The 27,061-nt window shown below is 38.8% G+C and overlaps 11 protein-coding genes across 14 annotated transcripts in view; all 11 read right to left on the bottom strand.

Annotated features, from left to right (window-relative positions):
* Positions 1 to 4,213: 4,213 nt before the first annotated feature.
* LOC108033276 (putative gustatory receptor 36b) lies at positions 4,214 to 4,888 on the bottom strand. The gene is made up of 2 exons (XM_044094378.2): positions 4,437 to 4,888; positions 4,214 to 4,378 (listed from the first exon to the last, which is right to left on the bottom strand). Exons 1-2 carry the CDS (start codon positions 4,842 to 4,844, stop codon positions 4,214 to 4,216), a joined length of 573 nt encoding a protein of 190 aa, XP_043950313.1. The 5' UTR covers positions 4,845 to 4,888.
* Positions 4,889 to 5,796: 908 nt separating this feature from the next.
* Positions 5,797 to 7,096, bottom strand: LOC108033277 (putative gustatory receptor 36c). The gene is made up of 3 exons (XM_017107543.3): positions 6,826 to 7,096; positions 6,011 to 6,765; positions 5,797 to 5,952 (listed from the first exon to the last, which is right to left on the bottom strand). Exons 1-3 carry the CDS (start codon positions 7,094 to 7,096, stop codon positions 5,797 to 5,799), a joined length of 1,182 nt encoding a protein of 393 aa, XP_016963032.1.
* A 201-nt stretch (positions 7,097 to 7,297) lies between these two features.
* LOC108033603 (putative gustatory receptor 36b) lies at positions 7,298 to 8,581 on the bottom strand. The gene is made up of 3 exons (XM_017107956.1): positions 8,314 to 8,581; positions 7,511 to 8,265; positions 7,298 to 7,450 (listed from the first exon to the last, which is right to left on the bottom strand). Exons 1-3 carry the CDS (start codon positions 8,579 to 8,581, stop codon positions 7,298 to 7,300), a joined length of 1,176 nt encoding a protein of 391 aa, XP_016963445.1.
* Positions 8,582 to 9,686: 1,105 nt separating this feature from the next.
* On the bottom strand, positions 9,687 to 11,090 carry LOC108033599 (putative gustatory receptor 36a). Its single transcript, XM_017107951.2, has 3 exons — positions 10,823 to 11,090; positions 9,992 to 10,746; positions 9,687 to 9,932 (listed from the first exon to the last, which is right to left on the bottom strand). The coding sequence occupies exons 1-3, from the start codon at positions 11,088 to 11,090 to the stop codon at positions 9,780 to 9,782; spliced, it is 1,176 nt and encodes a 391-aa protein (XP_016963440.1). The 3' UTR covers positions 9,687 to 9,779.
* Positions 11,091 to 11,826: 736 nt separating this feature from the next.
* On the bottom strand, positions 11,827 to 13,453 carry LOC108033504 (uncharacterized protein CG31750). Of its 2 annotated transcripts, XM_017107848.3 has the most exons (4): positions 12,953 to 13,453; positions 12,589 to 12,871; positions 12,081 to 12,476; positions 11,827 to 12,028 (listed from the first exon to the last, which is right to left on the bottom strand). In XM_017107848.3, the coding sequence occupies exons 1-4, from the start codon at positions 13,249 to 13,251 to the stop codon at positions 11,846 to 11,848; spliced, it is 1,161 nt and encodes a 386-aa protein (XP_016963337.1). In that variant the 5' UTR covers positions 13,252 to 13,453; the 3' UTR covers positions 11,827 to 11,845. The 2 variants fall into 2 exon arrangements, with proteins under 2 accessions (XP_016963337.1, XP_016963336.1); XM_017107847.3 differs by having other exon boundaries at positions 12,589 to 13,453.
* Positions 13,454 to 15,084: 1,631 nt separating this feature from the next.
* LOC122818825 (putative gustatory receptor 36a) lies at positions 15,085 to 15,865 on the bottom strand. The gene is made up of 2 exons (XM_044094130.2): positions 15,297 to 15,865; positions 15,085 to 15,237 (listed from the first exon to the last, which is right to left on the bottom strand). Exons 1-2 carry the CDS (start codon positions 15,834 to 15,836, stop codon positions 15,085 to 15,087), a joined length of 693 nt encoding a protein of 230 aa, XP_043950065.2. The 5' UTR covers positions 15,837 to 15,865.
* Positions 15,866 to 16,580: 715 nt separating this feature from the next.
* Positions 16,581 to 18,140, bottom strand: LOC108033551 (putative gustatory receptor 36a). Its single transcript, XM_017107896.3, has 2 exons — positions 17,123 to 18,140; positions 16,581 to 17,061 (listed from the first exon to the last, which is right to left on the bottom strand). The coding sequence occupies exons 1-2, from the start codon at positions 17,831 to 17,833 to the stop codon at positions 16,909 to 16,911; spliced, it is 864 nt and encodes a 287-aa protein (XP_016963385.1). The 5' UTR covers positions 17,834 to 18,140; the 3' UTR covers positions 16,581 to 16,908.
* Positions 18,141 to 19,628: 1,488 nt separating this feature from the next.
* Positions 19,629 to 20,264, bottom strand: LOC108033556 (uncharacterized). Its single transcript, XM_017107902.3, has one exon. The coding sequence runs from the start codon at positions 20,133 to 20,135 to the stop codon at positions 19,761 to 19,763; it is 375 nt and encodes a 124-aa protein (XP_016963391.1). The 5' UTR covers positions 20,136 to 20,264; the 3' UTR covers positions 19,629 to 19,760.
* A 1,839-nt stretch (positions 20,265 to 22,103) lies between these two features.
* On the bottom strand, positions 22,104 to 22,767 carry LOC108034103 (uncharacterized). The gene has a single exon (XM_017108879.3). The coding sequence runs from the start codon at positions 22,625 to 22,627 to the stop codon at positions 22,253 to 22,255; it is 375 nt and encodes a 124-aa protein (XP_016964368.1). The 5' UTR covers positions 22,628 to 22,767; the 3' UTR covers positions 22,104 to 22,252.
* A 234-nt stretch (positions 22,768 to 23,001) lies between these two features.
* LOC108034104 (uncharacterized) lies at positions 23,002 to 23,486 on the bottom strand. Its single transcript, XM_017108880.3, has one exon. The coding sequence runs from the start codon at positions 23,460 to 23,462 to the stop codon at positions 23,088 to 23,090; it is 375 nt and encodes a 124-aa protein (XP_016964369.1). The 5' UTR covers positions 23,463 to 23,486; the 3' UTR covers positions 23,002 to 23,087.
* A 1,084-nt stretch (positions 23,487 to 24,570) lies between these two features.
* The window catches only part of LOC108034102 (uncharacterized), a 33,864-nt gene continuing 31,373 nt past the window's right edge, over positions 24,571 to 27,061 (bottom strand). For all 3 annotated transcript variants that reach the window (XM_017108876.3, XM_017108877.3, XM_044094335.2), the window contains 3 exons: positions 24,969 to 25,231; positions 24,779 to 24,902; positions 24,571 to 24,708 (listed from right to left, as the gene is read on the bottom strand). In XM_017108876.3, coding sequence (XP_016964365.1) covers positions 24,608 to 24,708; positions 24,779 to 24,902; positions 24,969 to 25,231 — 488 coding nt within the window. In that variant the 3' untranslated portion in view covers positions 24,571 to 24,607. The remainder of the gene's footprint in view (positions 24,709 to 24,778; positions 24,903 to 24,968; positions 25,232 to 27,061) is intronic.

Here is a 27,061-nt window from a genome sequence, read left to right as displayed (position 1 = left end):
AGCCGACAAATGGTCGCAAATGAGCAGACGGAAAGAAGTGCCCACCTGCTATCTTTGCCATCAAATGCCACATAAATCAGATTTGTCATCCAACGAAAACCACGTCCAGAGTTCCAGGGAAATTCCAATTCAAGAAGTCGACACGCAGGATAATTCCCTATTTTGGTTGTCGTAATTCCAGCTCCACTTAATCTGTAGTTCTGGATGTCAGCGCCTGCTATCTGGCAGATACTTTCGGCATATTAAGCCCAATTGTCTGGGGCTTAAAAGTTTCATGTTTGATTTCGCACAGATAAGAAGGCATCAATTTGCGGCAAAGGTAAACTTTTTGATTGCCCCCTCACCTGGCGCACACACAATGATAACTTAAGTTGCTCATTCAAATCGGGGGGCGGAGAGTTACTGAAGTGGGCGGGAAAAGCTGTTAAAAACTGATGCCGATATGCCCGAAAGTTTAATTGGGCTCGTTCAATTGGAAGGAATATGCCATTTTGGGTGTGGGCTTGAGTAACATTTTGTTGGCAGATGATTTCGGTTTCCAAGGTATCTGAAAACGGACAGAGAAACTCTTGAAGCTCATTGTTTTTCGGGGAGATTTTTGCATCAGCGCGATCCACATAGTGACGAATGCACTATTTTAAGTCGATATAGATATAATAATACAACACTTTTCATTGGAATATTTTCAATAAAATATATTATACTCTAAAAACCTTAAAATCACCTTTAACCCCTAATTTCATATTCCAGGAATAATTTTTATGCATAATGTTCCATCAGATCAATCGAAAGCTGATGATTTGAAGACGATGATGATTTTTTAAGCAGGGTGAATATGTAAAACCTTTAAAAAACCACTTCAATCGCAATGGGAAATCACTAAATCATCTTCAATCAGCTCCCTAGCTGTTCGCTTGGCTTATTACCCGATCGGGTTGAATTATCGGGGCAGACAGACTGGATGATTGCACCTTGAGTCGATTTCCATGCAGCTGGAGAGAAAAAAGGGGCTGCCCATACCCAGCATCCCCCCAGAATGTCATGTCGTCGGCTGCCATTATTTGTTGCCACTCGGTGTTGTCGTCTTGTATTGTTGGTAGCATTTGCAGCATTTGAAATGATTTGCAATAAAAGTGTCTGCCACTGTCCATTGGCCACGCCCCATTGGCAGATTACGTGCCACTTCGGCTGCTGTTCGTTGGACTCCTTGTCCTTGGTTTTGTTGTCCTGGCTTTTGTGGTTGTTGGTGTAGCTTATCCTCGCTTTCTAGGATGAGTTGGCCTCGTCATTGTCCCTGCCACTGTCACGTAATTGCCTTTTGTTTACTCTGGTTTTCTACCCCACACACCTTGGCATTTGGTCTTTTACGCATTTTTCAGGTGCACCCTGAGGTGGCTTAAATATGTTGATAAAATTTAGGATGCTAGAAAGTTTCACTAAAATATTTGTTTTTTATTCATTTATCAAAAGCTTTAACTATAATTAAGTGGAATAAATGTTTTAAAAATCTAAAAAAACACAGGTTGCCAAAAGAATATTGTGTTAAAAAAGAAACAGAGGTAAATCAACATTGTTAGATTGAACTTTAAACTTTGTTTATACCTCTGGGACAAAAGTACGCTCCTGATCAGTCAGTCTGCAATGGAACAAGCGCAAAAAACAGGGGCGGAGCGTGAATGGCCACAATCATCTTTCTTGCATTGCCATAAAAATGCGTGGCAACGAACAAATTACTCATAAAAATAAATAAAAAATTGCCGCCTTCCCGTCAAATTGTGTTTTGGCCCGTCCTTGGCTTGGCTGCAATTTCTGGCACATCATTCGGCGTTGGCAGAGCCGTAAATTATATAGATTCTGGACAGCATTTCTACTCTTTTTAGGCATGCAGGCCTTAGATGGTCGTCGGTCTGACCCAGTAAAAACCATTTTGTCCGGGGAAATGGAAATGATTTCGTCTCATTGCAGCTACGTGCTGGTGAAAATGCCAACGCAAGTTCGGAAGCATCCAAAAATATAGAAATTTCGCCATTGCAGCTTTTAGTTTTGACAAAGGCGATGCATTCCTGAAATTTTAATTTATTTCCTAGACATTTGGTCAATGGGGGCTAAAAATCCTTGCGATTTAAGGTTTTATAGTTTAAATACCTTGCTTTCAACCCTGCCCTAAAACTCACCATGTGGTTCCCGAAAGTAGGAAGCCCATAAAATCAGTTCCCCAATTTACATTTTATCGAGAAGGCAGTGGCTGGCTCATTATGTTGGCCATTTTTATTGGCTTCCAAAGATTTGCAGCTCGGACCCAACTCTCAGGGTCGAACCTTAAAACAGGAGCTCGCACACGCATCCCCATCTTGTGCTGATTTCATCAGAAAATACATTTCGTTACCTGGAATTTTTATGGCCCACAGCTTCTCGGGGGTGTGGCAGTGTGTTGTGGCAATTTTCATATATCTAAACAAAGGAAATTTCCCCGTTTCCTGCTTATCTGGCCGCAAATGGTAGATGCCATCTTAAGCGGCAGACTCAGCCGATATTTGATTTTTTACGACTTTCAACCCACACCGAATCCTTTTCGTTGCGATTACTCTCGCTTAAAATAACAATTTCAAATTGGTTTTACTGCCTCGAGGTTGGATTTTCTCCTCTCGTTCTGTGTTTATGTCGCCTCGCATTTTGATCGCTTTGCATAAGCGCCTTTCAGCAATTTGCTTTGCCTCTGACCATTTGCTATATGCGACTTAAAGTGCCACTCCCCACTCCTTTAACCTTTCCAGAGTCAAGTGCATTAGATCCGGAAAAGCTGCACTCGAAGGGGTGAAAGGCGGCCATTATTTTGGCAGGGGTAGAGGGCCCGAAAAGCAAACTTTTCTGCACCAGACAATAATTGAAAATGCCCTCTTTGCCAGTGTGCGTGTTGGCCGAGTTTGTTGGCCCAACTTTGTGTGCTGGCATTAAATTTATGTTAATTGAAATTTATGTGCGCTGGCCACAGCTCAAGCTCAAACAAACAAAATGCGAAAAAAATGAGAACGGGCTGCTGAAAAATGCAAACTTTTTCTGACATTGGCATCCAGCCTGGTTAGCTAGCCTCTCATTAAAAGGCCAACAAATAAATTCAATTCGCCATTCTCTCTGTTTAAGCATTGCGTAATTTGATTGTCATTCGTTGTGAAATATAAATCACATTGAAATTACATTTAGTCTGTTTTAGCCGACGGAAACTTGTGGCTTATAAAATGGTTTTTCGCTGCAATCAAAATCGAACATGTAAAGGGAACTGACAACATTGTAATTTACATTTTAGATACATTTACATTTTAGTTTATATATATGGCTTTTTTGGCTTTCTTTAACAAAATCATTTTCAACTGCTTCTTCAAATAGAAGGCATGCACTTTACCTCTGTAGAAACATTTTCCTTCTGTGCATGACTGAAACTGGAAGCCAAAGAACCCTGATTTCATGCTGCACTTTGCTTTATTAACTTTAAGCGTTAATATTTATTTCGGGATTGCTCCCGCAAGTAGGTCTTAAAAAAATAATGATTTTAAGCTTGAGGTCCTCATACCATAATTATCTTACATCAAGGAAGCAATCGAAAGCACCTAGATTAAATTAAATTATAGGTAACAATGCGGTAAAGAACAACTTTAGCCGTACGAGGTTTTCCACCCATAACTAACTAATAGTCTGCAGCACGGTCAGCTCCAGAATGTCATCCATTAGAGCTACTACATTAATCCCCTCGTTTCCAGCGGCTACAAAGGATCGTTTGCAGGACAAGCTACTCAGCCAACGACCAGTATTCTAAATAGATAGTTCATAGCTCTTTTGTCTCCTTGAATTAAACGGGTAGAATGCAGATATTACACTGAAATTACAAAAAAAAAGTCACGAGAATGTTTTAAGGCACAGAACATCTTGGTTCAAATGTTGCAAAGTCGTATGACTCTTTTGACTTCTTCGTTTCGGACTTCTTCTGGCCAACCATTTCCTTCTTTTGGCGTTATTGAGCCTACTGAAAAATACCCATTTTTCTGGTTTCAACATAAGTTCGAGGCCAAAATGGAGGGGTAACGGAAACTAATGACCATAGCGTTTATGTGTTTATGTAACCAAATAAACAAAAATATACAAAATTACCCAGAAGTAAAACATTAATAAGACATATAGTATTTCCAAATCCAGCTGCTGTTTGCTGAAGCCAAGCGGTCTAGAGAGGAGTCTTAAAATATTCCATGTCACACTGAATGAGGAATATGGAGTGCGAAATAATGGATCCACACATGGCAGCGGTGGCGCTGCGATTTACTGGGAATAATTTCATGACGTTGATTTCAAACGGGTTCCTTGCAAGTTGAAGTTGGAGACTCTCAAACTTAAAGAAAAAACGGTCGTTCATTTTATAAAAGATAGTAATGCCCATGGTGTCTTACAGATTCCTCTAGGCGAACATCCAAGCGGGATGCAAACAATGTTCTTTCCTCCAAATGACGGCCCATCTCTTTGTGATCAGCCAACACAAAAAATATTATGAACAAATTGAGCACGCCGTCTAGAAAGTAGAAGAAGGTCCAACTGCAGGCCAGGATGACTGTTTTAAGTGTCAAATTTAGGCTTTCGGGTCCGTACTTAAAGAGACTGTAGGTCAGGTACGAGGTGACCACCGAAGTTATGTAGTATTCACTGTAAACCGTCATCCCCTGAAACCCAAAAACCTCTCCCAACTGGCTCACATTCGACTGTAGTTTGCTCTGGAGCCTGGCAATATTATCCAACCGATCCGATAGATAACAACATCTGGTCATGAAGGTACCCTTTCGCTGAGGAAGGTAACTTAGCATCACGCTTTCTGCGATCACTTGCCGCAAGTCCCGGTTTATAGTTCGATATTCGCACAAAAAGCATTACCAGATAGTACTGCGACACAGCCACATTCAGAATGGTCGAGGTCCAGAACTGCAAAACCAAGCCCATCGTTTGGGTCGAGCTCATACCACCCATCACATTTAGAGCCAATGTAAAATGAATGAGGTCAGTGGCAAAACCGGCGAAGATCTTTACGAGAAACTCGCAGCGGGACCAGCCATTCACTTGGGGATATTCTAGGTGCAGATGAATCAAATTTTTTACCAGCTCCATCAGTTGCTTTCGTAGGCGCCATCTGTTCAGCAGCGTAGAAAGCCCTGCAAAATGATTAACAAATTTAAGTTAATTATGTCTTTTTGATATCTAGTCCCACCTGCTATCGTCCTAAGACCGGACGAAGCTACGATAACATATAAGCGCAGCTTGTTTTCATTGCCCAAAAAACCCCCCAAATTCATTTGACTGGTCAAACAATACAAGTACAAAGTGAAAACAGCCAAGTTGATTGCAGCTGCATAGAGAGTACTTTTCCAAGAGGTGAACACTCGGCCAGATCTCCAGTCATACTCGAAATTGCTTAGTCCTATCAAGTGACTGTGAAAGTAGACAGCCCCGAGCAATGAACCGACCCAGTCGACCATTTCGAAAAACTGAAGGTGTCCTAGCTGCGCCTGTATCTTTAAAAGGGTAATTAGCTAATGATGATGAAATAGATTTTCCGAGCAGATTGGATAAGATCGGATGTCATCTATTTAATATTTTATTGGTTTCCTTGCTTACATTAGTGGCAGGGTAATTTTGTGGAGCGGCTAACAGCCCTACGACCTAACTCATTACAACGGAACAGAGTCGTTAATCGATTTGTTGTTAAAGCACAATATTAATGTTTTTTATTCGCAAGTTGGCAGAAATCGAACTAGATTCATTTTATTGATAGTTCTCCATATCATATTGAATTAGGAGAACAGAATGAGTTATTATGTTCCCAAGCATGGCCATGGTAGTTCCGCGAGTAACGTAATACATTTTCAATACATCAATTTTAAGGGGGTTCCGAATCAGCTGAAGGTGGAGGCTTTCGAGCTAGCGAGGAACAAAATACATTTCAAAACTCCGTATAATTTAGCTGTTCGCAACTTACGGCTTCCTCGAGACGAATATCTAATCCGGGTGCAAATAGGGTTCGATGGTCCAGTAGACGGAGCATTTCCGCTTGATCGTCCTGAACGTACAGCATACTGGACATATTGAGCATACCATCGAAGTAGTAAAAAAAGTACCAAGCTGAAGACAGCATCATAGAGGTCAGAGTCATGTTCATATTGTCGTAGCCATATGTAAGGATGCTGTAGGTCAGGTAAACGCTGGATACCGAGGACAGGTAGTAGCCCGCATAGACCAAGGCCCCCTGCACGCCGAATACTTCTTCCACCCGATTCACAATCGCCTGCAGCTGACTCTGAAGCATGGCCAAGTCATCCAGCTGATCCGCCAGGGAGCAACATCTGGTCATGAAAACCCCCTGCCTTGGTGGATTCCAACTTAACTCCTTGGACTCTTCGATCACCTGGCGGAGTTCCGTGTTGAGTAGCTGATACTGCGCCCGAACAAAAATCAATATAAGATAATGCTGCGACACGGCCAGATTCAGGATAGCCGCCGTCCAGTATTGCAGGCCCATTCCCGAGTCGAACTGGGAGCCCACGCGACCCATTGCATCCAATAAGACCGACATTTGGAGGATATCGGTCATAGTACCAGAGAGAAACTTGGTGAGAATACGCCAGCGGGACAACCTTTTCGCCTGCGGTCTGGCAACAAATACCCGAACCACCATTCTCGTCAGGTCCATCATCTTGCAGCGCTGATACCATCTGTGGATCAACGTAAACAGCCCTGAAAGTATTGAGTAGTAACTGAGTGATGTTAAAGAGTTAGTGCAATATTTCGCACTACCTATAACTATCCTTAGGCACGTCATAATGACGATGACATATTCATGCAGCTTGGTTGATTTTCCGAAGATGAAATTAATTATGTTCCAATACTCGGTCCAGTGATAAATAAATAGAGTAAACAGAACACAATTAATAGCAATTGCATAGAATGTACTCCTTGTGGCAGTAAAAACACGACCAGTTTGCCAGTTGAACTCAAAGTTACTAACACCGATGGCATGGCCATAATAGTAGACGAACACCAATAGAAAACTTTCCAAGTCGACCATTTCCGTGTACTGAAAGGGTCCCCATTTTTGTTTTCCACGATGCGGCATAACATGGCTGTTGAACCTAATACGTTGATTTCGGAAATAGATAAGATGAATACTATTGGGGAAAAGTGAAACCTTCAGGGAAATAAAATATGATAATTGAATTAAGTGCAAATGACACTTGTGCTGTATTTCAATAAACTCCATAAGCCCCATTTAAAAATATGTCATGTCAAACTGAATAAGTAGTATGGAATTCGTTATTATAGATCCAACCATGGCCGCAGTTGAGCTTCGAGTGATGGGAAAAATGCCCAGGACATTCATTGTCAATGGGTTTCCAACAAGCTGCAACTGAAGCCTCTCGAACTGTAAAAAAAAGGGTACATTTAAATATATTTATAAGGAAGGTAAAATTCTCTATCTTACGGATTCTTCCAAGCGAACGTCCAAGCGAGATGCAAAAACCGTTCGCTCTTCTAAGAGACGCAACATTTCCTTATGGTGATCCCACACGAATAACATATTCATGCAATTCATCGAGCCATCGAGGTAGTAAAAGAAGGCAAAAATGCCGGCCACAATCATAGTTTTATACGATGTATTTAGAGTTTCGTGACCATATTTATACATGCTGTAACTCAGGTAGTAAGCAGCCACACATGATATGTAGTATCCGCTGTACGACATCAGTCCCTGGATGCCGAAAACCTCTCCCACCTGGACCAGAATCGACTGCAGCTGGCTCTGAAATTTTCCTATATCTTCCAACACATCCGATAGATGGCAACATCTAGTCATGAAATTACCCCCTTTCTTCTGAAGGTAGCTGAGCCTAAGGCTTTCTTCGATCACTTGTCGCAGCTGTATGTTTACAATCTGATATTGGCCACGAACGAAAAGCATTATAAAAAAATGCTGTGATATGGCCAGATTCAGAATGAACGAAATGAAGGTGTGCAAACTCACACCGACAATTTGAGACAAGCCTAGGCGACTCAAAGCACCCACGGAGATTATCACTTGGAAGAGGACTGTGCCACCTCCACTGAAGGCTTTCAGTAGCACACCCCGTTGAATCATTTTCTTCACCTGCGGGTTGCTCATATACAAACGAATTATGTCTTTGGCTAGCTGTATGGTCTGACCGCGCTGAAGCCATCGGTTGAGCAACGTAAGAAGTCCTGCAAAAATATATAAGTTTTACATATAATTTTTGAATTTTCTCTTACCTGCAGTGACTTTTAAACCGTACATGATAATGACGACATATTCATGCAGTTTGTTGGCGCTTCGAAATACATAATTTGTAATACTCTGTCCAGTCCAATACATAATAAAGGCTATCACAATAAGTGCGTTTATCGTGATGGCATACAGAGTATTTCGCCAGGATGTGAACACGCGACCTGTTCGCCAATCGTACTCAAAGTTGCTTAGCCCTATGAAGTGGCAGTAAAAGTAGACTGCCTTCAGCAATAATCCGACCCAGTCGAACATTTCGTAAAACTGAAACCAGGCTCTCTATTTCTGCGCAGGGTAATTAGTTGATGTCAATGACTACATTGCATTAGATTAAATAGAAAATCCAGTAAAGATTTCAAATAAGATTGGATAAAGGACCTACACAGTAAACTTTTTCGTTGGCTAAAACAAAACAGGTTGTAAGTAAATTAACTGTAAGAAGTAATTAAAATTATTTTCAGAAATTATGAGTCCATAAATCCAAAAAAGACGTGGCAATTTTAGAGATATATTTGGTATAGTATAGATAAGGGAACGAAGAATTGTTATATATATATATATAGTAAGATTATATTATATATTTTATTATAATTAAAGAATTATTTGTTATGATTAAAGAATTTTTCTCTTGACAAAAATAACTTCGATAACTATTTCCTTATTGTTTCCACCTATTACCCACTTTCCGACAAATCTAGTGCAAAATGTTTCCTAGCTTAGCTACGCCACTCTAACATTTTGAACCACCTCGATTTCTAAGCGTTTTGAAGATATATGTAATGGGAACGGTTTTACCAATGTTTTTTTTCTTTGATCGCTTTTTTTTATACCTACCTTTAAAAATAAGTAAAAAAAATGCCTAAATTAAAACTCAAAACTCAAAAAACAAATTTTGTTGTCATTTTCGAACAACAAGCGCTCGTCAGTGCTACAGTATTTTGTATTTTGTAGTGCAACTTTGTCATTCCCATGACAAAGTTTTACATAAATTATAAGTCAGTTTTGAAACCTTTATGTCTCAGCTGCAGTTATCCTAAGAACAATCACGATCCTCGCTCAGACCAAGTAGTTAATTTCTAAAAAGAAGCACCCCAGCTTGATGATATCTAGGAAAATGGCTCCGTCCTTGTCGTGATTTTCTGTTTTAAGCGACCCTTTTTTTTACCATCTCCTTTAAGATTACATATATACAAATATTAGTATAATGTTTAGTAGGATCAACAAGTTCGTAAGCCCAACATGATTTAAGTCCCAAAGATTAATAAATCAGATTTCAGTAACATCTGCTACAGCATTTATTAAAATGAGAAGAAATAACATAAAAAAGTAACAAACATTGTTCCAAATGAAAAAAAGCAAATCGTTTAAGTACTTTAATTTAATTAATGTTGTCTTACAAAAAAAAATTGGAACAGATTGGGAAATATGACTTGTTGGCAATGAACCATGGACCTCAAAAGTATTCCATGTCACATTGAATAAGAAATATTGAATGTGTTATCAGGGATCCAAACATGGCCGTGGTAGAACTGCGAGTGATTGAGAACATTTTCAGTACTTCAATTTTGAACGGGTTTCGTACCAGCTGCAGTTGAATGCTTTCAAACTGAAAAGATAGAAATAAAATATTAAATGCCCCTTGGTCACTTCTAAAAAACATCTTACGGATTCCTCCAAGCGAGCATCCAAGCCGGGTGCAAACAGCGTTCTCTCCTCAAGTAGACGCAACATCTCCTTGTGGTCATCTAAGAGATTAATCATAATGAACAGGTTGATCGTAGCGTCCAGGTAGTAAAAAAAGCACCAACAAAAGGCCAATATTACAGATTTAATGGTCAACTGTAGATTCTCAATTCCATTTTTATGGATACTGTACGTCACGTAAGTTGTACTTATTGAGAATATATAGTATCCGGCGTACACCAACAGCCCTTGTACACCGACGACCGCATTCATCTGATTTATAATGGTCTGCAGTCTATATTGGAGCTTAGCGATACTATCAACCTTATCCGCCAAGAAGCAACACCTGGTCATAAAAACGCCTCTTCTCACGGTGAAGTAGCTTAACATCTTGCTTTCGTTGATCACCGTTCGCAGCTCTGTGTTGAGCAGATTATAGTAGGCCCGAACGAATAGGGTTACCAGATAGTGCTGCGATATGGCCAAATTTATAATGGCCGACAGCCAAAACTGGAAGATCATGCCCAAAAATTGATTGGAGTCCACACGATCCGCTGAATCCCAGCTGATTGCCATTTGCAGGAGGTCAGTGACGATGGCTATGACGACCTTGATAAGGATTCCCCAGCGGGACATCCTCTTCACCTGCGGCTTTTCCAGAGACAACTGGAGCATTTTCCTGGCCAAACGCATAAATTTGGCCCGCTGGCGCCATCTATTTATAACGGTGCAAAGTCCTGAAAGGAGTTTCTTAATTATAGAATCCCATAGAACAAATAGAAAATATGAAAACTAGGTATGAAACTACACGACCTGAAGCTAATTTTATTCCGACCACAACGATGATAAGAGTTTGATGCAGTGCGTTTGCCTTCTCGAAGACCACATTGGGATCAGTACGCTTGAAAATTTGCAAAAACATAACCACCAAAATGATGACGTTGATCGCAAGGACATAAAGACTGCTCCGTAGGGCTGTGAAAACACGACCTTTCCGCCAGTCAATATCGAAATTGCCAAGACCGATAATGCGTCCATAATAGTAGACTGCCTTCAATAACAAACCGACCCAGTCGGACATTTTAGCCAACTAATAATGAAAGCGTGGCTTTGTTCCTGCAATGGTAATTAATTAGTCCCAAAGCCTTTCAGCAACCTAATGTTCTGATTGCAGGCCCTGATTAGTATTGATTAGATTAAATTTTGAAGTGTCCCTAATTATGCCAGTCATTCTGACGTAAGTGATGGACCTTTATCGTATTTCTTAGAGTGCACCTGTGTTCTATTTATTAATAATATGACAGCTTTTCTGAAGGCTAAAATAAAAGATGACCAAACAGTTAAGACCGTGTAATTACTCAAAACTCAAAAGAAATTGGTTTACATAACCAATTCACAAATTATAGTAACGCCTTTTACAAATTGATTCCTCTAGCCATTGTTCAATTTCGGGTAAACTTTATGAAAATATTAAATTTCACAACCATAGTTAATTTAAATGCATAAAATATTGATTAGTTGACAGAAAATATTTAAAGTAAATATGAATATATCACATCAAATATTTTCATACTTTCAAATTAAATAATTAATTTGAATTGTATTAAAAAAATTTTTTTATATGTCACTTAACTATGTAATTCGAATCTTTAAATCTCAATATGCAGATATTTATTTTCATTTGTCAATCTATTTTTCAGTAAACTCTCTGTATGGGCTTACATTAACATGTGATAAAAAAACATAATAAATTTTGAATTTGTATTCATGACTTATTATTTGTTATTTAAAATTTTTAAGTGTGCATAGCTTTTTTTTTTAAATTTTTTTTCTATCTCACAACATAGGGGAAATAACGGAATCTACGCTAAAAAATATATCATACTGTGCACAGCAGAAAGCGTTAATCATTGCGCAAAAAAAGAAATTAAGGACAAATGGGCATCCGCATTCCTGATAAATGCTCATAATTCGATTCTTGATGGGCTGGGCTCTCGATTGTAGATCGAAACAGGTTTGCTACGGAGGAGAGGATATAGAAAGTACATTTTTCGAATGGTTAAATACCAACCAAGATCTTGGCTTCCCAGACAAAGTTCAGATCCAGCTGATCAAGCTTTGAGAAGCACAAATCGATAGCCAAGAGTTGCAATCTGATGAAGCTCTGCAGGAGGGCCAGTTGATCATTGCACAGACCAATAAATAAAATCCTTAGCAGGGATGCCTGAGCGCCAAATGCTGCCTTCCAATATTTGCTGTTTAAATCGTCTTCTAAGCGGTTCAGAATTATGCTTTTAATAATAAATGACCAATGGCTCACTAGCATCAAAATGTCGGAAAATAGCATATTGATCACCGGCAGCCACATCAGCTGGATATTCTGATGAACATTGCTGATCCTTGCATAGAGGCGAAATAGCCGAAGAACTTTTAAACGTTGCCCTATAGTCGGTTCCTGCAGATAGATCTGAAATTTAAGGAAAGTGAGGAGCTGCCAATCGGAAATAAGAAGTATATGTTTTGTGATTCTGGAGGATCTGGCCAATAATCTTTAATTTTATATTCTCGCTCTAGTTTACCTTTAAGAAGCGGCAGAAAGCAGCCATCCACGATAAAATCAGCAACTGGTAGACCACAAACATGTTAAAAAACAACTCCAGCAGAAGGTTGTAAAGCGAGCAGAGGTGAAGCTGCATTTGACTGTAGCCCACGACCTGCACCAGGGTCAAACCCAACTGTAAGAAGTGCAGGATCAGCAGGGAGATACGTTCCAAGTAAAGCGGTCCCACGTTGACTTCCATCAAGGTGATTAGGTGTATTACGTCGTTGGCCAGACCCACAAAGGATCTATTCCAGGAGAGGCTACTCATCCAGTAACACAAGCGAATAGTATTGAACATTGTTAGTTGAATGATGACCATTCCCATAAGAATTTCAAAGTACTTAGGCGAAGAAAACGCTGCCTTAAAGATTTCTCTTGGAAGTAATGGAATAATCGCTATCATAATATATGGAATGCCACAATAGTTGAGGTAGAGCACTATAATCTTCAGGCACAGCACTATTCTTTTGGTCCAGATATTGCGTGGTTGGATAACCAGTTTTCCCTTTTCCTTATCGTATTTTATTTGACCAATCACGCAGCTACGATAAATAATGTAAGAGGTCCAGCAGATACCCAAAACAGACCATCTCAGCACTCGCGTCTGCCATATTTTATGGGAATTCCGAACTGTTTTCATTTCCGTTCTCTGCCATTCTGAAGCCCTCTAACTAATTCCTTTTCGGTTTAGGCAGGCTTACTTTACCAGGACTAATGAAATCGACTCAATGTACACGTAATTAAGGCAAATAAAATGTTTTATGCTAGCACTCAAGCTAAACCATTGGTAATATGTGTATAGCACAGGTACACAGCAAAAATTTTTACGAAGAAATCTTGGTTTCAATGTTAATTGGATCCTTCTGAGTAAAGTCCTAAACACAAAAAACACAAGTCTTTCACCTACAAGATCCATGATAGGGCAAAGAATACAAAAAAGAAAAATTAGAGAATAATTTCAAATGTAAACTTTTATATTTATATCACAATTTATTAAATTTTTATAGTAATGAAACCTTTATTTAGTCTTATTATTTGCTTCTATATCTTGTTATGCTCTATGAGTGGTAAAAATTTAAAATTTGTTTTTTTTTTATTTCCAAACACACGTATATTTTTTGGCACCCACAAACTACCAAAGCAAACCAAAACTTATTCAATATTTTTGAAAAATTTGAATGTGATTTTCTTTATCAATATATTCATCCACTGGGAACACGTATTTTTCAATTTGGAACATTTATTAAAAAGTTGTTAGCAAATTTAGTGTATATTCTTCACATTATAATCCGCCTGAACTGCACTTAGCTGAGTAACGGGTTTCTAAAGTTTGATGGCATCGACTATAATTTTTTTCTCCTAGATTTCAGGTAAATGAGGTGTCAATCGATTCATTCGAAAAAAACTGGACTAACAACTTTTGAATGTTTGTCATCATCGTCACATAGGCAAGAAGAACACAATGTTATTTTTCGCAATACACGATCCGTTTTCTTTTCAGCATCAAAGGTATAATATTTAAAAAGACATTGAGATTGTAAATGAAGGACCAACTGATATTCCAAAAAAGAGTAACTGGTCTAAAATACAAGTTATTATACCATACTTAAAAATAGATTATGTCAGGTTTTCAAAAGATACCGCAGACATATAAAATTCGCAAAAATACCGTAGGGATCTGTATGCCAAGAACATCTTCAAAACGGCTCTCAATCGAACACAGTTGGTCTTGGAGTTTGGCAATACTTTCCAACGCGCTCGATAAATACGAACATCTGATAAAAAAAAAGTCCCGATGAAGAAGGCCACTAAGCCTCTTTCATTTCACTGATAATTTTTTTCAGCTTTTCGTTTATAACTTGATTTTGCGTAGTAACCTGTTACATACTTTCCGACATTTCTAGTATACCCCCTTACTCTACGAATAAGGGTATAAATATATAAGGTTGCTACGACCTACATTAATAAATGACGGTTTGTTCTAGAGAAGATTTTAATTCGCAGATTAAAGCATGGTAATATAACACCTTTTATCAGTTGTCTACAAGCGTTAAAGACAAGAAAAAAAGCTATTTTCTGTAAGCCGAATTTTATTTACCCTTTCAGAGCTTTTAGAAAATAGCCGATAGAAAACACTATTTTCACGTCCTCGAATATCAGATACCCATTACTCAGCTAAAGGAAGTGCTACATTGCACTCCACACAAAAGGGCCACCTAGCTAACTAAATTTTTGATCAGTTTTGGCAGGAATGGCAATTTTAACGGCTTTTGATATCCTAATGACCTAATGCCACCTTGGCAGCAATGAAAGCAATTAAAAAGTGGTATGCTTACATTCAAGCAAAGACAAAACTGTGAAGTAAGTTTCTTAGTTATTTCGCGACATAGTATAATTATTTATTCAAAAATATTAGTGATAGACAACACTTAGAAGTAAAGACAAATATTTTAATGAAACAAATGTTTTCAATTCAAAAGTATTCCATGTCAAATTGAATGAGGAATATTGAATGTTGTATTAGAGATCCAACCAGGGCCGCAATAGCGATTCGAGTGATCTGGAATATCTTCAATATGTCGATTTTTAATGGGTTCCGTATCAATTGCAGTTGCATGCTTTCGAACTGTAATGGAAAACGATCATAGAAAAATACTATATGTTATTGTGGCAAAGGCATCTGACCGATTGCTCAAGACGAACATCCAAGGTTTGGGCAAATACAGTTCGCTCCTCCAATAGGCGTTCCATTTTTTTATGATCGTCTAACAAGTTAAGAATATTGAAGAGATTTATACCTGCATCAAGAAAGCTGAAGAAGCATAAAGTGAACGACAGTAACATCGAAATGAAACTCAGTTGTAGACTTTCGTGGCCACATTTTAGGATGCTATAGATGAAGTAAACGGTTGCAACTGACAGTATGTAGAATCCACCAGACAACATCAGCCCTTCAATTCCAAATATCTCCCCCAGCTGGTTCATAATAGACTGAAGTTCGCTTTGGACCTTGGCTATATTTTCCACCTTATCCGCCAACGAACAGCATCTGGTCATAAAACCACCCCTTCTCCGAGGTTGGAAACTTAACACCCTGCTTTCTTCGACCACCTGTCGTAACTCTCTGTTAAGCACATGATATTGAGCCCGAACAGAAAGGGTTATAAGATAATGCTGCGTTACAGCCAGATGAACAATATTTGACATCCACAACTGCAAAACCATCTGTATAACTTGATCGGTTTTCGAATGATCCGTTAAACACCAAACAAGTGCAATTTGCAGAAGGTTACTCACGAATGCAACGGCGACCTTTATAAGAATTCGACATCGGGAAATTTGTTTCACCTGAGGGCTATTTAAAAATACACTTAGCAGGAATTTTGCCAAGCGCATCACCTTTGGCCGTCGAGTCCATCTGATGAAAATAGTGCCAATTCCTAGAAATACAAATTAGTTGTCGTCTTAATTTGGAATTTAACATGAAGCTCAGAAATTAAAAAATCTCACCTGCTGTTATTCTCAGCTCAAGAACCAAGAGTTCGACAAAATGGCGCAACTTGTTTGTCTTCCCAAAATCCAAATTTAAATCAGCTTGCATGAAGAGTTTCATGACCATGACAGTGATTATAGTAACGATCACGATGGCGTAGACTGTACTTTTACAACTAGTAAGGACTCGTCCAGTCCGCCGGCTAAACTCAAAGTTACTAAGGCCGATAAAGTGTCCATAATAGTAGACTATCTTTAATAACAAACCGACCCAGTCAAACATTTTAGTAAACTGAAAGGGCGCTGGTACTGCTGCAAAAAACAATGAATTGACTTCACATTCAATGAATAATGATCCTAGACAGGGGTGTATGTGATTAGATCGTATTATGAAGTGTCCTAAATCATGTCTGTCAGTTCGTTTGGTATGAAGAACTTTAAAGAAATTTTAGTCGGTTTGCGTTCCTAACATGAAGAACAGTGAAGGCTCCCCAAGATGGCCATATGACCAGTTAAATATAAGACATTAAATAATTTCTTTAAGGGATGTAGATCTGAAAGGTTTTATTGACTGCTTTTCAAAATATCTACATACAATTTCTCGAAGATTTATATATTCAGTGATTCAATTTAGTGACTTTTATCCTAGAGGCGTGTCCATCGGTGAGCTGTAAATAAATGTGCGATAAATACCTATACCTACATATACATATATAAACACCTATATATAAGAACAATATTGAGGTTAATAATTCAAATATTTTCAAGTGGATACATGCAAAAAGGATTAATATGTTCAATATCATCAGAAGTATTCCATGTCATATTGAATTAGGAATACTGAATGCGTCACCAAAGATCCAAACATGGCCATGGCACTGTTGCGAGAGACTGGGAATAACTTGACTATTTCAATTTTAAACGGGTTTCTTATCAATTGCAGTTGCATGCTCTCAAACTGAAATGGAAATATATGATGGGTATACCCATGACTTGTGATTTTCTCAAAAATGACTCACCGATTCCTCCAGACGAACGTCCAAGGTATGGTCAAATAGGGTTCGCTCCTCCAGTAGACGAGCCAACTTTTTGTGATCATCTTGTAAATTGAGCGTATTGAATAGATTCAAAATGGCATCGAGGTAGAAAAAGAAGCACCAAGTGAAGGACAGAACCGTTGACGTGAGGGTCATTTCCAGATTGTCAAGGCCATACTTTAAAATACTGTAGATCATGTAAGTGATTGCTATTGAGAAAATATAATATCCGCTATACACCAAGAGCGCCTCGATGCCGAATACCTCCTCCAGGTGGCTTACAATCATCTGTAGCTGACTTTGCAGCTTGGCTATATTGTCCACCTGGTCCGCCAAGGAACAGCATTTGGTCATGAAAGCTCCCTTCCTACGAGGTTGACTACTTAGGATCCTGCTCTCATCGATCACCTGCCGCAGCTCTATGTTAAGCAGATGGTAGTGAGCCCGAACCAACACGATTACCAAATACCGCTGCGCTATGGCCAGATTTACCATCGCTGACATCCAGAACTGCAGAGCTATCAGTGTTGCTTGATTGGCCTTCGCATGACCCATCGCATTCCAGGTTATTGCCAGTTGCAGCAGGTCAGTCATGATTGCCATAATGAACTTAAAAAGAATTCCCCACCGGGAGATTCTAATCACCTGCGGTTTTTTCAACAATACTTTAAGCCAGATTTTGACCAAACGCATCACCTGGTCTCGGCGAATCCATCTGATGAACACAGTGAATAGCCCTGAAAGTAGTATTCATGTAATAACAAATTTAGTTTCCCTCTGTTAAACTTTTCTTATTTATTTCAATTTAAAAAATTAAAGCTAATAGTAGTATTAATATTTTAAATAGAGGGCGCTGAAAGCTATAGTCTGAAAGCGAAAGCAAAGCAAAGTGTCCTACCTGCTGCTACTTTCAGTCCAAATATAATGATGCCCACATAATGGTGCATCTTGTTTGGGTTTCCTAAGACCAAGTTGAAGTCAATTAGCTTGGAGATTTTCAACACTATGACAATCAGAAGGATTCCATTGGTCGCGATGGCATAGACGGTACCGATTCGGGTCACAAAGACTCGTCCAGTCCGCCAGTCAAACTCAAAGTTGCTTACACCGATAAAATGTCCGTAATAGTATACTACCCGCAGTAGCAAACCGACCCAGCCAAACATTTTGGCGAACTGAAAGGATTTGTGAATTGGCTTCGCTAAGGATAATTCGTTAGTGACAATGACTTTTACTTCAACGACTAATGTCCTGATCCCAGACGCTAATGCAGATTAGATTGCATTTTGAAGTGTATCTAATATTGCCAGTCAGTTGCTTTTTTCGTACTCAGGTCATGCACCTTGAAGTAAATACTAATTAATTAATGAAATCAGTTGTATTATAGACCTGGTAAAAATTTTTATTTCAACTGTACTATCTAATAGTAGCACCCACGAAAAAGGATGTGTCATGGCACTTCCCCTTTTGGCGTCATAAATCAAAAAGTAGCCGCAGTTAACCTCACACCTATGCACACTCACACAATGAATCATTCTACTGGAAGGGTGAAAGGGCGGCATAAGTGCAGGTGACCAGGGGGCGTGACCGCAGTTCGTGTTGCATTTCCGTTGGTTATTCATGGTCAATAAGCGTGGCTGACCTGGGCGGAAAACGAAAAACACGCCGAAATGATTATTGCATTAACCAATGTGATTGTGCTGCCATTTTACGCGGCTTGGTCATTGCGAGGAGTTAGAGGTAACAGGATCATTGGGTAATTCAAACATTCATTCCTGCCTGACCCAATTTCAAATTATCTATTTTATTGTAATTTAGTTGATAAACGTATTTTCGTTAAACAGCAAGCATGCCAAACACTTAAAAAAATAACTGAAGTATTTTCAATCGTATTATTAAAATAATAAATAAAGCTGGTTTTATTTTCTATTTCTGATACTAATTTGTGGGAAAATAAACGTGGAAAGGATTTATAAAAAAATATGTATAAAAAAAAAACTATTTTGTCATTTAAGTTTTTCAGTATTTAGGGGTGCATGGTTTTAAAATGGCTGACACTCGATCGGAGATACACGAAATTATCGGTGCCACGTAAGCATGGGCACTTTTATCAAATTTACGCTTATTGCATTTTAATTAATTATAAACAGGTAATTATGGTAAACAGACTGGGCTACCGCCGACCCATAAAACCGGGCTTACAAACATTACCAATTTACGAGCGAAGTGCCTGGCAGTACCACTAAAGTGCCGTTTTGGGACGGGTAATTCGTATATAAAATTAATTTAAAACCCGCCAGAACCTTTTCGCCAATGGATTTCCTCTGTTCACTGCAGTTTTTAGTAGCTGTGTGTAATCGTTGAAGGCCTAAATGTTTCCGCCATAAATTCTGCATAATTCGCACAACTGTTGATAATGAGCGTGCAACTGTGTGCTTTTGAGGGGGTGAAACAAATAACTTCCTTTATAGTGATCTTACAATCTTCATCTGCTCAACCAAAAAAACATATATTTATTTTCATACTGAAAAATATAAGTAAACCATAATTTGTAGTTTTTTGACATTTTTGGCACCTTTGGTTTTTGAATAGAATAACTAAATCGTAACTGGTAAGTAATTTAGAAACAGAAAAATAATGCTGATGGCGGCACACTGCCATATTCGCCATTGGTGGTTTCTGAATACTTGTAGCCTTTAAGGTGCGCCATCGAAATATGTCTCTCCCTGTCTTCGCGACCCATTAGAGACCTGGTTTCGCACTTGAACTGGGGGCGCAGACGGTTCCTTCTGGCGTAGTATCCATATATTTTGTCACCGTATTTTCTTCTGCTCTCGTCGTATATTGTTGCGTATTGGGAGTAATGCTCCCTTTGGGCAGCCGAAAACCAGGAGCTATTTCTCTGCCAAGCGAGGCGAGTCTTATCGATCTGACTGGCCACGACTCGGTGGTGTTTTAGCTGATCCACGAAAATCACCTCACCGTACTCCTTCATCTTAGCTTTAAACAATCTCCAGAAAGAACATTGGAATTCCAATAGTCGTTAGAAAACATAAACTTTCGATATTTTTTTTCGTATATCCAAAGTTGTTTTCTACATCTTCTGAAATACTAAATATGACATACTTATCAGTGCCTGTTCGGGGATGTGGAAATATTAGGGGACTAACAGCAGCCCATTTAATTCTATAAGAGGACACACTAGTTAGATTTTCAGAACCTGAAACTATATTTCATCAGCTTAAATCAGCCAGTTCCTATCCCTTTTCATCAAAGTGATCTATATCCTTCACTCTCCTTATATCAGAAATTAAGCCTTAAACATTATATTAAGCGAGCCAATGGGAATTAAATATTAGTCAGAGGAAGTCAAGTTATCCAAAGAGTGCGAAAGTCGTGGATTTTAAGTTTAAAACTATGTTTTCCTAATTTACGGTGCTATGTTTACACGAAAAAAAACATTTTAATTTGTAATACCCTACATTAACGTTGTTGTAATGCTCTTTTACCGATAATTACAATATTTAATTTTACAAAATAATTAGCAGAATAAAATAATTGCTACGAAACCGCAAAGGGCAAAATTGTAAACCAATTGTGGTATTTGTTTTTGACCTTTGACTAGAGGCTATTTTCATTCAAATGATAAATGACGTTATTGATTCGCCTTTGATTTATTTTCGATTTAAATCCACATCGCCAAGGGGTATGAAACCTGAGCAGGACAGGATGCTGCGCCATGCAAATAAAGATGAAGGACCAACCGGAAACGGAAATGCGCTCCGCATTCAATAAAAAGACTTTGCCTTTTGCTTGTTTTTCTGGACTTAATTTATTTTTCATTGCATGTTCAGTTTTACGAACTAACTTGGTTTTCGTTCTCTTTGTCAAACATTTGATTTTTTTAATACTTACAAATAAATGCTAAACTTAAATGGTAACAAAGTTCATTGATGAATGTTAATGGAGGAAGGTTAGTTCATTGACTTAGCTACAACCGACAAGCAAATTTTGTTTTCCACTTGTTGGTTTGGTATTGTGTTTAGTTATATTTTCATTGTTTTACTTTAAATTTACAACACGCACAAGATTTACTTAGGATTAGATGTAGATTATGCTTAGAGAGTTGCCGAGGAGTTTTCTCGCTTAGGTCCTAGGTAAATTTGAGTTCAAACGTCCCTGGCTATGTACAAGAAACATTCATTTTGGCTAAGTTTGAGGGTTTCCCCCTGCCAGTCGATCAATGCCATGCCGCGACGTCCAAGATAAATTTTGGCTAAGACCTGCAGCTGTTTGTTTGGCCCACAATCGAACGGCTTTGTATGCAAATGAGCCATTGGATTGCATTTCTCACGCCCAGGTGAACCCGGCAGCCATGCGATGAATGTGCAAGTCCCACCTCCCCTCGCATGAGTCATGAACAGCTTTTGGCCTTTTGTTTGCTTCTTGGCTACTTTGTTTGGACCTTAATGCATTCAACTGCGGTTTGTTGCACATTTTCGCATGTCTCAGACAATTTCCACCTTTTTTGTTTTGCCATAAACTGCCCGATACCCGTTTAGGGGCGGTATCAGACCTCGGGGAACTCTGACTCAATTTTAGCCGAATTAGCATAAGCCACAGGATTAGTATCATGCATGTGGCTAATTTCTCAAGGGGAATTTAGTGCTACCCTTTTTGAAAGAAAAACGTAGCTGAAAACTAAATTTGCTTTGATAGCACTAGCAACTCAAAACTACGCTAAAAGGTGAGAAACTTTTAAAACTGATCTCTAATATGTTGTCAAAAACCTAACGCATTCAGTACAATTTTATTTGAAAATATAAATGTTTTTAAATAATATATTTTATACATAACCATGTTGAGGAATACTTGCTTTTACCAGAAATATAAACTTAATCGGAATTCAAAAATACTAGTATTTATTGGAGACCATAAAGCCAAATAAGTGATTTAGGCCAGGTTTACACTGTACAGGATTTATTGGTCTAAACGTATATAGGCGGAGGAGCACATTTATGCGTGTTTACTCTTTGGAACCAACGGCACAGTGTACACCTGCCCTAAAGCTTGTAAGCCAGACTAAGTTCGGATTGAGGATGGGATGAGGCTCTAAAATGCCTTGAAGAGGAGCATTGGCCGAACACTACCATATTCTGCATTGGAAGTTGCAGTCGCTTTGTAAAGGGCTACGTGATCCATAGATATTTCAGAGTCCCGTGTCTTACTCTCTCTGTACGATTTGGTCTCGCGCCTAAACTCTTCCCTCAGGCGATTCCTTTTCGCATAGTACTCGAAGTGATCGTTGCCGTACGTCCTCAAACACTCCTTGTAAATCTGGGCATAATGCCCGTAAAATTCCCTCTGGGCCGTTGGAAACCATGAGCACCGCTGCTCCCAAGTTCGACGCGTCTCCTCGATCTGGCTACCCACAGTTCGGTGGTGCAGAAGTTGATCCGTATATATCACCTCCTCATAAATCTTCATCTTTTCTCTTTGTGTGAGTGGAAATTTCGATGGTGGTGCTGTTTTCTTTTTTACAATTTTTTAATTTCCTATTTTTATATTTTTTTATTTATTTATTGTTGTGTACGACTGTCGCCTGTGACAGGTGTTTCAAAAATAACTAAATATTCAAACAGTACATAGATGTAGTAATGTAGAAACTGTTTACATTTTTTAAGAGTTCCTCCATTTTAAAGTAGTTTATAAAGCTCAAGAATGTACGAATCATTTTATAAAGAACTTAGAATTGTATAACCGTGAGCATTTTTAAAAAGTACAATAATTTATAAAAATAATCAAACTTTTATTTAGCGAATTCCTCTGTCTAAATGTTCTGATTATTATTTTATGGAATGTTAATAGACCTTGGTATTTTATTATGTTTATAGCTTACATATGTGAACAATAAGGACTATAAATTTGTTTCAGCTCAACTAGAGGTCTAAAAGCAATAAAATAGTTGCATCGGCTGGACACTCCCATATACTCCATTAGAAGTAGACGATGCCCTGTAGCCCTTTAAATGATCCATTGATCTCTGCGACTTTCGCTTCTCCCGCTCCCTATACGATTTGGTATTGACCCTGTGCTCTTCCCTCAGGCGGTTTCTTAGTGCATAGAACTCGAAGTGTTCGTTGCCATACTTCTCAAGGCACTCCTCGTAAATCTCGGAACACCTTGCATACAGATCCCTCTGGGCAGCCGGAAACCAAGAGCACCGCTCCTCCCAGGTGCGCCGTGTCTCCTTGATTTGGCTGCCCACAGTTCGGTGGTGCAAGAGTTCATCCGTGAATATCACCTGGTCGTATACCTTCATTTTTACAAAAAGTGTAGGGTGTAAGTGTTTTTTACAATGTGAAATGGGAATGCAAGTCAGAAATGATTAAAGAAACGATGTTTTCTTTCTTGCGAAGTTAAACAAAATATACAGATAAAAGTCCCTTAAATGTTGAACCAGAGGTACACTAGTACTCCACAGAAATCAAATTATTTTTTATAGGTTCTTAAAGACTTTAAAAATCCCCTCAGTAGACTGAAATACTTTTAATAGTTTGAATACATTTAAATAAAAGATATCTCGCTTGGCATTGATCGAGCTGATTACTTTCAAATACACACACACACCTAAATCGAATGTTTTGCCGAATTTATAAGTTTTTAACTTGTGCAATCCTTGGCTTCTTCTCGTGCTATTTACAGGCTTCTGACCAAATATCCTTATATATAATATTTCTCTTTGAGGAATGCAAGTTTAAGTTTTGCATAGTCTAAGCTTATATTACTTTCTGCATGGTATTCTCTTATTTTTCACTTTTAGTTTTCTTAATCTTAATGCTATCAAGTTTAGATTTTTGCTTTACAATTTTCTTACACTTGCTTAGGTATATAAGTCAATAAAAAGTTTTGTTGGATTAAGTTGTAGACTTGATTTGGTATGTAGAGCGAAGTGCGAATATGTTTGTTTTTACAATCGAAATGTTTGGTTGTTTTTGATATGCCCGAAGAGGGTGGATAAAATGGAAAGGAAGGAAATAATCAGACCAAAAGGGTGGACTACAAATAATTTCCAACATGGCTTTTACTTCCTTTCGTTTTCAAAATGAAGAAAATATCACAAAAGATCAATGAATGTTTTGCCTAAACAACGAGTTCTTAAGGCTAAGTACAATTTCCTAATGTTATGAATAATTATTTACAGTAGCTTAGCCTCTGCTTAAATGCTCGCGTTGAGTAGTTACCATTTTGATACCCTAGTCAATATCTGGCTCTTAAATGGGAAACTCATATCCCCTTTTCATGCACACCTACATCGATTGAATTTCAAATAGAACCAAAGGTAATGCTATAAATAAATCCTTTAGATTTTGTCTCAAAGTTTTTGGCATAGGATATGTCTGCTTTTTCGAACGGCTCTGCTAGTCTATGGGTTTAGTTTTTTTGCGATCCCTCTTCTTGGGATAGTTAACTGTCTCTGGGCCAGGTCCAATTCTGAAACAGCAGCAGCAGGATAACCGGAGGAAGTAGAGCGACGAGGCTTGATGGCACTTTGGAAGTGGCGGCAGCTGTGGAGATAGGCTTTATTAGTTGGGTTCCTTTAAATGTGAAGAAAATAATTTGTTTTTTGGGTTTTACCAATCGTGCTGGACTTGGCTGCCACCGTCTCCCGAGACTCCAGGGCCGGAGCCCGCTGCTGGCGATCGCTTTCCACACTCTCCTCGTTGCTCTGCAGATAAAGTGAACTGATTTTGGCCACGCACTAAGGGAATATATATCATAAATGAGTAAAAAAGAATGCTATTATTGCATTTTTATGCCAACCCACCTTCAACTTCATGTCGCCGTGCTTGAAGTGGTAAGCCCGCACCCGGAACTCCAGCCCCAGGCGGGCCATCTCCAGTCCATCCCGATTCACCACCACCTTGTCGAACTGCCGCAGGTGGGTCTTCTGCACCGGTTCGCCGTTAATTAGCCAGCTCAGGTGACAGACGGGCTTGGACGGCGACGAGGTGCAATTAACCCGGACGGTGTCTCCAATTTGGTAGCGCGGCTGCCCGCCGGTTATCTTCGGTCCGTGGTTGGGAGTCACTGAAAGGGAAAATATTCATGTTAATTATTGTGGTGGAGAAAGTAGTAACGAAGAAAAAAGTATGTCAGCCAAGAAGAAAATTTAATGAACATAATATATTCTTGCGATTGACAAATGCTTAAATTAAGTCTGAAAGCATTGCTTTTTCTAGTGCTAAAATATCTCAAGACGTTTTATACTCAATATCATATACATTATATCATTTCTTTGCCTCCTATAATGTCTCCTCTGCCTTTAGATCCGACATTTATTTTTCCTTTTTGACATTTATACTTTACCCAAGCAAGGCTCGGCTTTCCCCTATTCCCTTCGCCATCGTTTACCTTATACCTTAGTTTCGCCGACATTTATGACTCTTTGGGCCCAGCATAGTTTCGTTGCACTTCAATTAAACTCCCCTGAATCTCTTCCATTCCTCCTCTAGCTCAGAGCTCCCAGAGCCTTACCATGATCCACTGGCCACCCCCTCATTTGCACTCTCGCCTGAGCTTAGTTATTTAATTTTAATGAGCCGGGGAAATTGAATATTTCCTAGACGAGAGCTAGCTGGCCATTTTGTGCCACGTTCTCTACTTTTCCATCCACATTTTCCCATTCCCCCGGCTGTTTTATTATTTTATATGCAGCATCGCTTATTTGCCCCACTGCCCCATAAGTAAAGTAAGGAAAGAGCGGGGAAAGGGCACTTTCTTCATGGAGGCTGGCCAAACATTTCCAAGATTTATGTGGAGATTTTCGCCACGCGGTGGGTGGATGTGAAAGCAGGGGAGAGGTGGTGGCCAGAATCCAAGGCATTGAGAGAAAGAACTTTTGTTTTGGGCATACGAAATGCTTATTCAAAGTTTATTTGGCCATGTATGTGAGTCTCTCCCACAATGTTCATATGTCTGGGTGCTTTTGTTTTACCCCAAATAAGAGTACATATACGGAGTGTGGGTGTCCGGGAAGGGCATTTGGCTATCACCCATCCCCAACGCCCTTTGGGCATATTTCCCAAGCCTAGTAGTAATAACACGAAAATACGTGAACGAAATTAGAGCGAAGAGAATATCAAATTGGACAGAAAATCATTGAAAGCAGATTTAGTATTTCATCATCAGATGGCATTCCTATAAATAATTAAACTAAATAAATATAATAGTAAAAGCTTACAGCAGCACTTTTATTCATTAAAATATATTTTGGTGAATCCCACAATGTTGTAGTTACTTTCTATTCAAAAAGCCATTTCTTATCTTATATGTATTTACCACATAATTGCTATATTGAACAATCCGGAAATTATCATAAAAAAACTTAAAATACTTTCCCGCAAATTTAAACCCCTTTTATTAAATTAAATCTAATGTATTTTTAAAACTACGATAAAACCACCATTGTCTTCTGCAGTTCACCCCTTTTTATCCACATCCTCAAAACATGTACAGAAACAAAAACGAAGTCAAGTGGTAACAGGATTAGAATCAGGACTCCTCCCTATTTCTTCCTCCGTCCTTCTCAATTCAGTCGAGTGTTTTCTATATGCATTAAAAATATTCGCTCATGCCAAAAGAAGGAAAAACGGGAAGGGAATCCACTTCCTCATAACATTGCGGTTGCCCAATGTGTGTGTCTATGTGTATAAGCCATAAAATAAAATTAATTTTTAATGGTTTTCAAAAAATTAATTTTCCCTAGAAGTCGCCGAGTTCTTTTGTTGCTCTTGCTTTTAGTTTGTTGTGGCTTTTGGCTAGCTTTTGGGTAAAAGTCCAGTCCACTAAGAAAACCATTTTCTACTTAAATTCAAAGACTGAAAACTTTGTAAGAAGAACACTTCGGACATTTGGCTT

This window comes from Drosophila biarmipes, chromosome 2L (genome assembly GCF_025231255.1).
Source record: "Drosophila biarmipes strain raj3 chromosome 2L, RU_DBia_V1.1, whole genome shotgun sequence".
Taxonomy (NCBI): domain Eukaryota; kingdom Metazoa; phylum Arthropoda; class Insecta; order Diptera; family Drosophilidae; genus Drosophila; species Drosophila biarmipes.
Note: the sequence above shows the minus strand (reverse complement) of the source record. Positions and strands in the feature narration are given on the sequence as shown.

Coding starts and splice junctions, on each gene's coding strand:
- LOC108033276 (XM_044094378.2), bottom strand. CDS start 4,844: ATGCTAAGTTACCTTCCTCAGCGAAAGGGTACCTTCATGACCAGATGT. Junction 4,379..4,436: donor ATGTTCGCCTAGAGGAATCT/GTAAGACACCAT, acceptor TTTTTCTTTAAG/TTTGAGAGTCTCCAACTTCA.
- LOC108033277 (XM_017107543.3), bottom strand. CDS start 7,096: ATGGTCGACTTGGAAAGTTTTCTATTGGTGTTCGTCTACTATTATGGC. Junction 6,766..6,825: donor GTGCCTAAGGATAGTTATAG/GTAGTGCGAAAT, acceptor CAATACTTTCAG/GGCTGTTTACGTTGATCCAC. Junction 5,953..6,010: donor ATATTCGTCTCGAGGAAGCC/GTAAGTTGCGAA, acceptor GTTCCTCGCTAG/CTCGAAAGCCTCCACCTTCA.
- LOC108033603 (XM_017107956.1), bottom strand. CDS start 8,581: ATGTTCGACTGGGTCGGATTATTGCTGAAGGCAGTCTACTTTTACTGC. Junction 8,266..8,313: donor CGGTTTAAAAGTCACTGCAG/GTAAGAGAAAAT, acceptor ATATTTTTGCAG/GACTTCTTACGTTGCTCAAC. Junction 7,451..7,510: donor ACGTTCGCTTGGAAGAATCC/GTAAGATAGAGA, acceptor TTTTTTTTACAG/TTCGAGAGGCTTCAGTTGCA.
- LOC108033599 (XM_017107951.2), bottom strand. CDS start 11,090: ATGTCCGACTGGGTCGGTTTGTTATTGAAGGCAGTCTACTATTATGGA. Junction 10,747..10,822: donor CGGAATAAAATTAGCTTCAG/GTCGTGTAGTTT, acceptor AACTCCTTTCAG/GACTTTGCACCGTTATAAAT. Junction 9,933..9,991: donor ATGCTCGCTTGGAGGAATCC/GTAAGATGTTTT, acceptor CTATCTTTTCAG/TTTGAAAGCATTCAACTGCA.
- LOC108033504 (XM_017107847.3), bottom strand. CDS start 13,251: ATGAAAACAGTTCGGAATTCCCATAAAATATGGCAGACGCGAGTGCTG. Junction 12,477..12,588: donor CTTTCTGCCGCTTCTTAAAG/GTAAACTAGAGC, acceptor CTTAAATTTCAG/ATCTATCTGCAGGAACCGAC. Junction 12,029..12,080: donor TCTGGGAAGCCAAGATCTTG/GTTGGTATTTAA, acceptor TCTCCTCCGTAG/CAAACCTGTTTCGATCTACA.
- LOC122818825 (XM_044094130.2), bottom strand. CDS start 15,836: ATGGTTTTGCAGTTGTGGATGTCAAATATTGTTCATCTGGCTGTAACG. Junction 15,238..15,296: donor ATGTTCGTCTTGAGCAATCG/GTCAGATGCCTT, acceptor TTTCCATTACAG/TTCGAAAGCATGCAACTGCA.
- LOC108033551 (XM_017107896.3), bottom strand. CDS start 17,833: ATGCGTTTGGTCAAAATCTGGCTTAAAGTATTGTTGAAAAAACCGCAG. Junction 17,062..17,122: donor ACGTTCGTCTGGAGGAATCG/GTGAGTCATTTT, acceptor TTTCCATTTCAG/TTTGAGAGCATGCAACTGCA.
- LOC108033556 (XM_017107902.3), bottom strand. CDS start 20,135: ATGAAGGAGTACGGTGAGGTGATTTTCGTGGATCAGCTAAAACACCAC.
- LOC108034103 (XM_017108879.3), bottom strand. CDS start 22,627: ATGAAGATTTATGAGGAGGTGATATATACGGATCAACTTCTGCACCAC.
- LOC108034104 (XM_017108880.3), bottom strand. CDS start 23,462: ATGAAGGTATACGACCAGGTGATATTCACGGATGAACTCTTGCACCAC.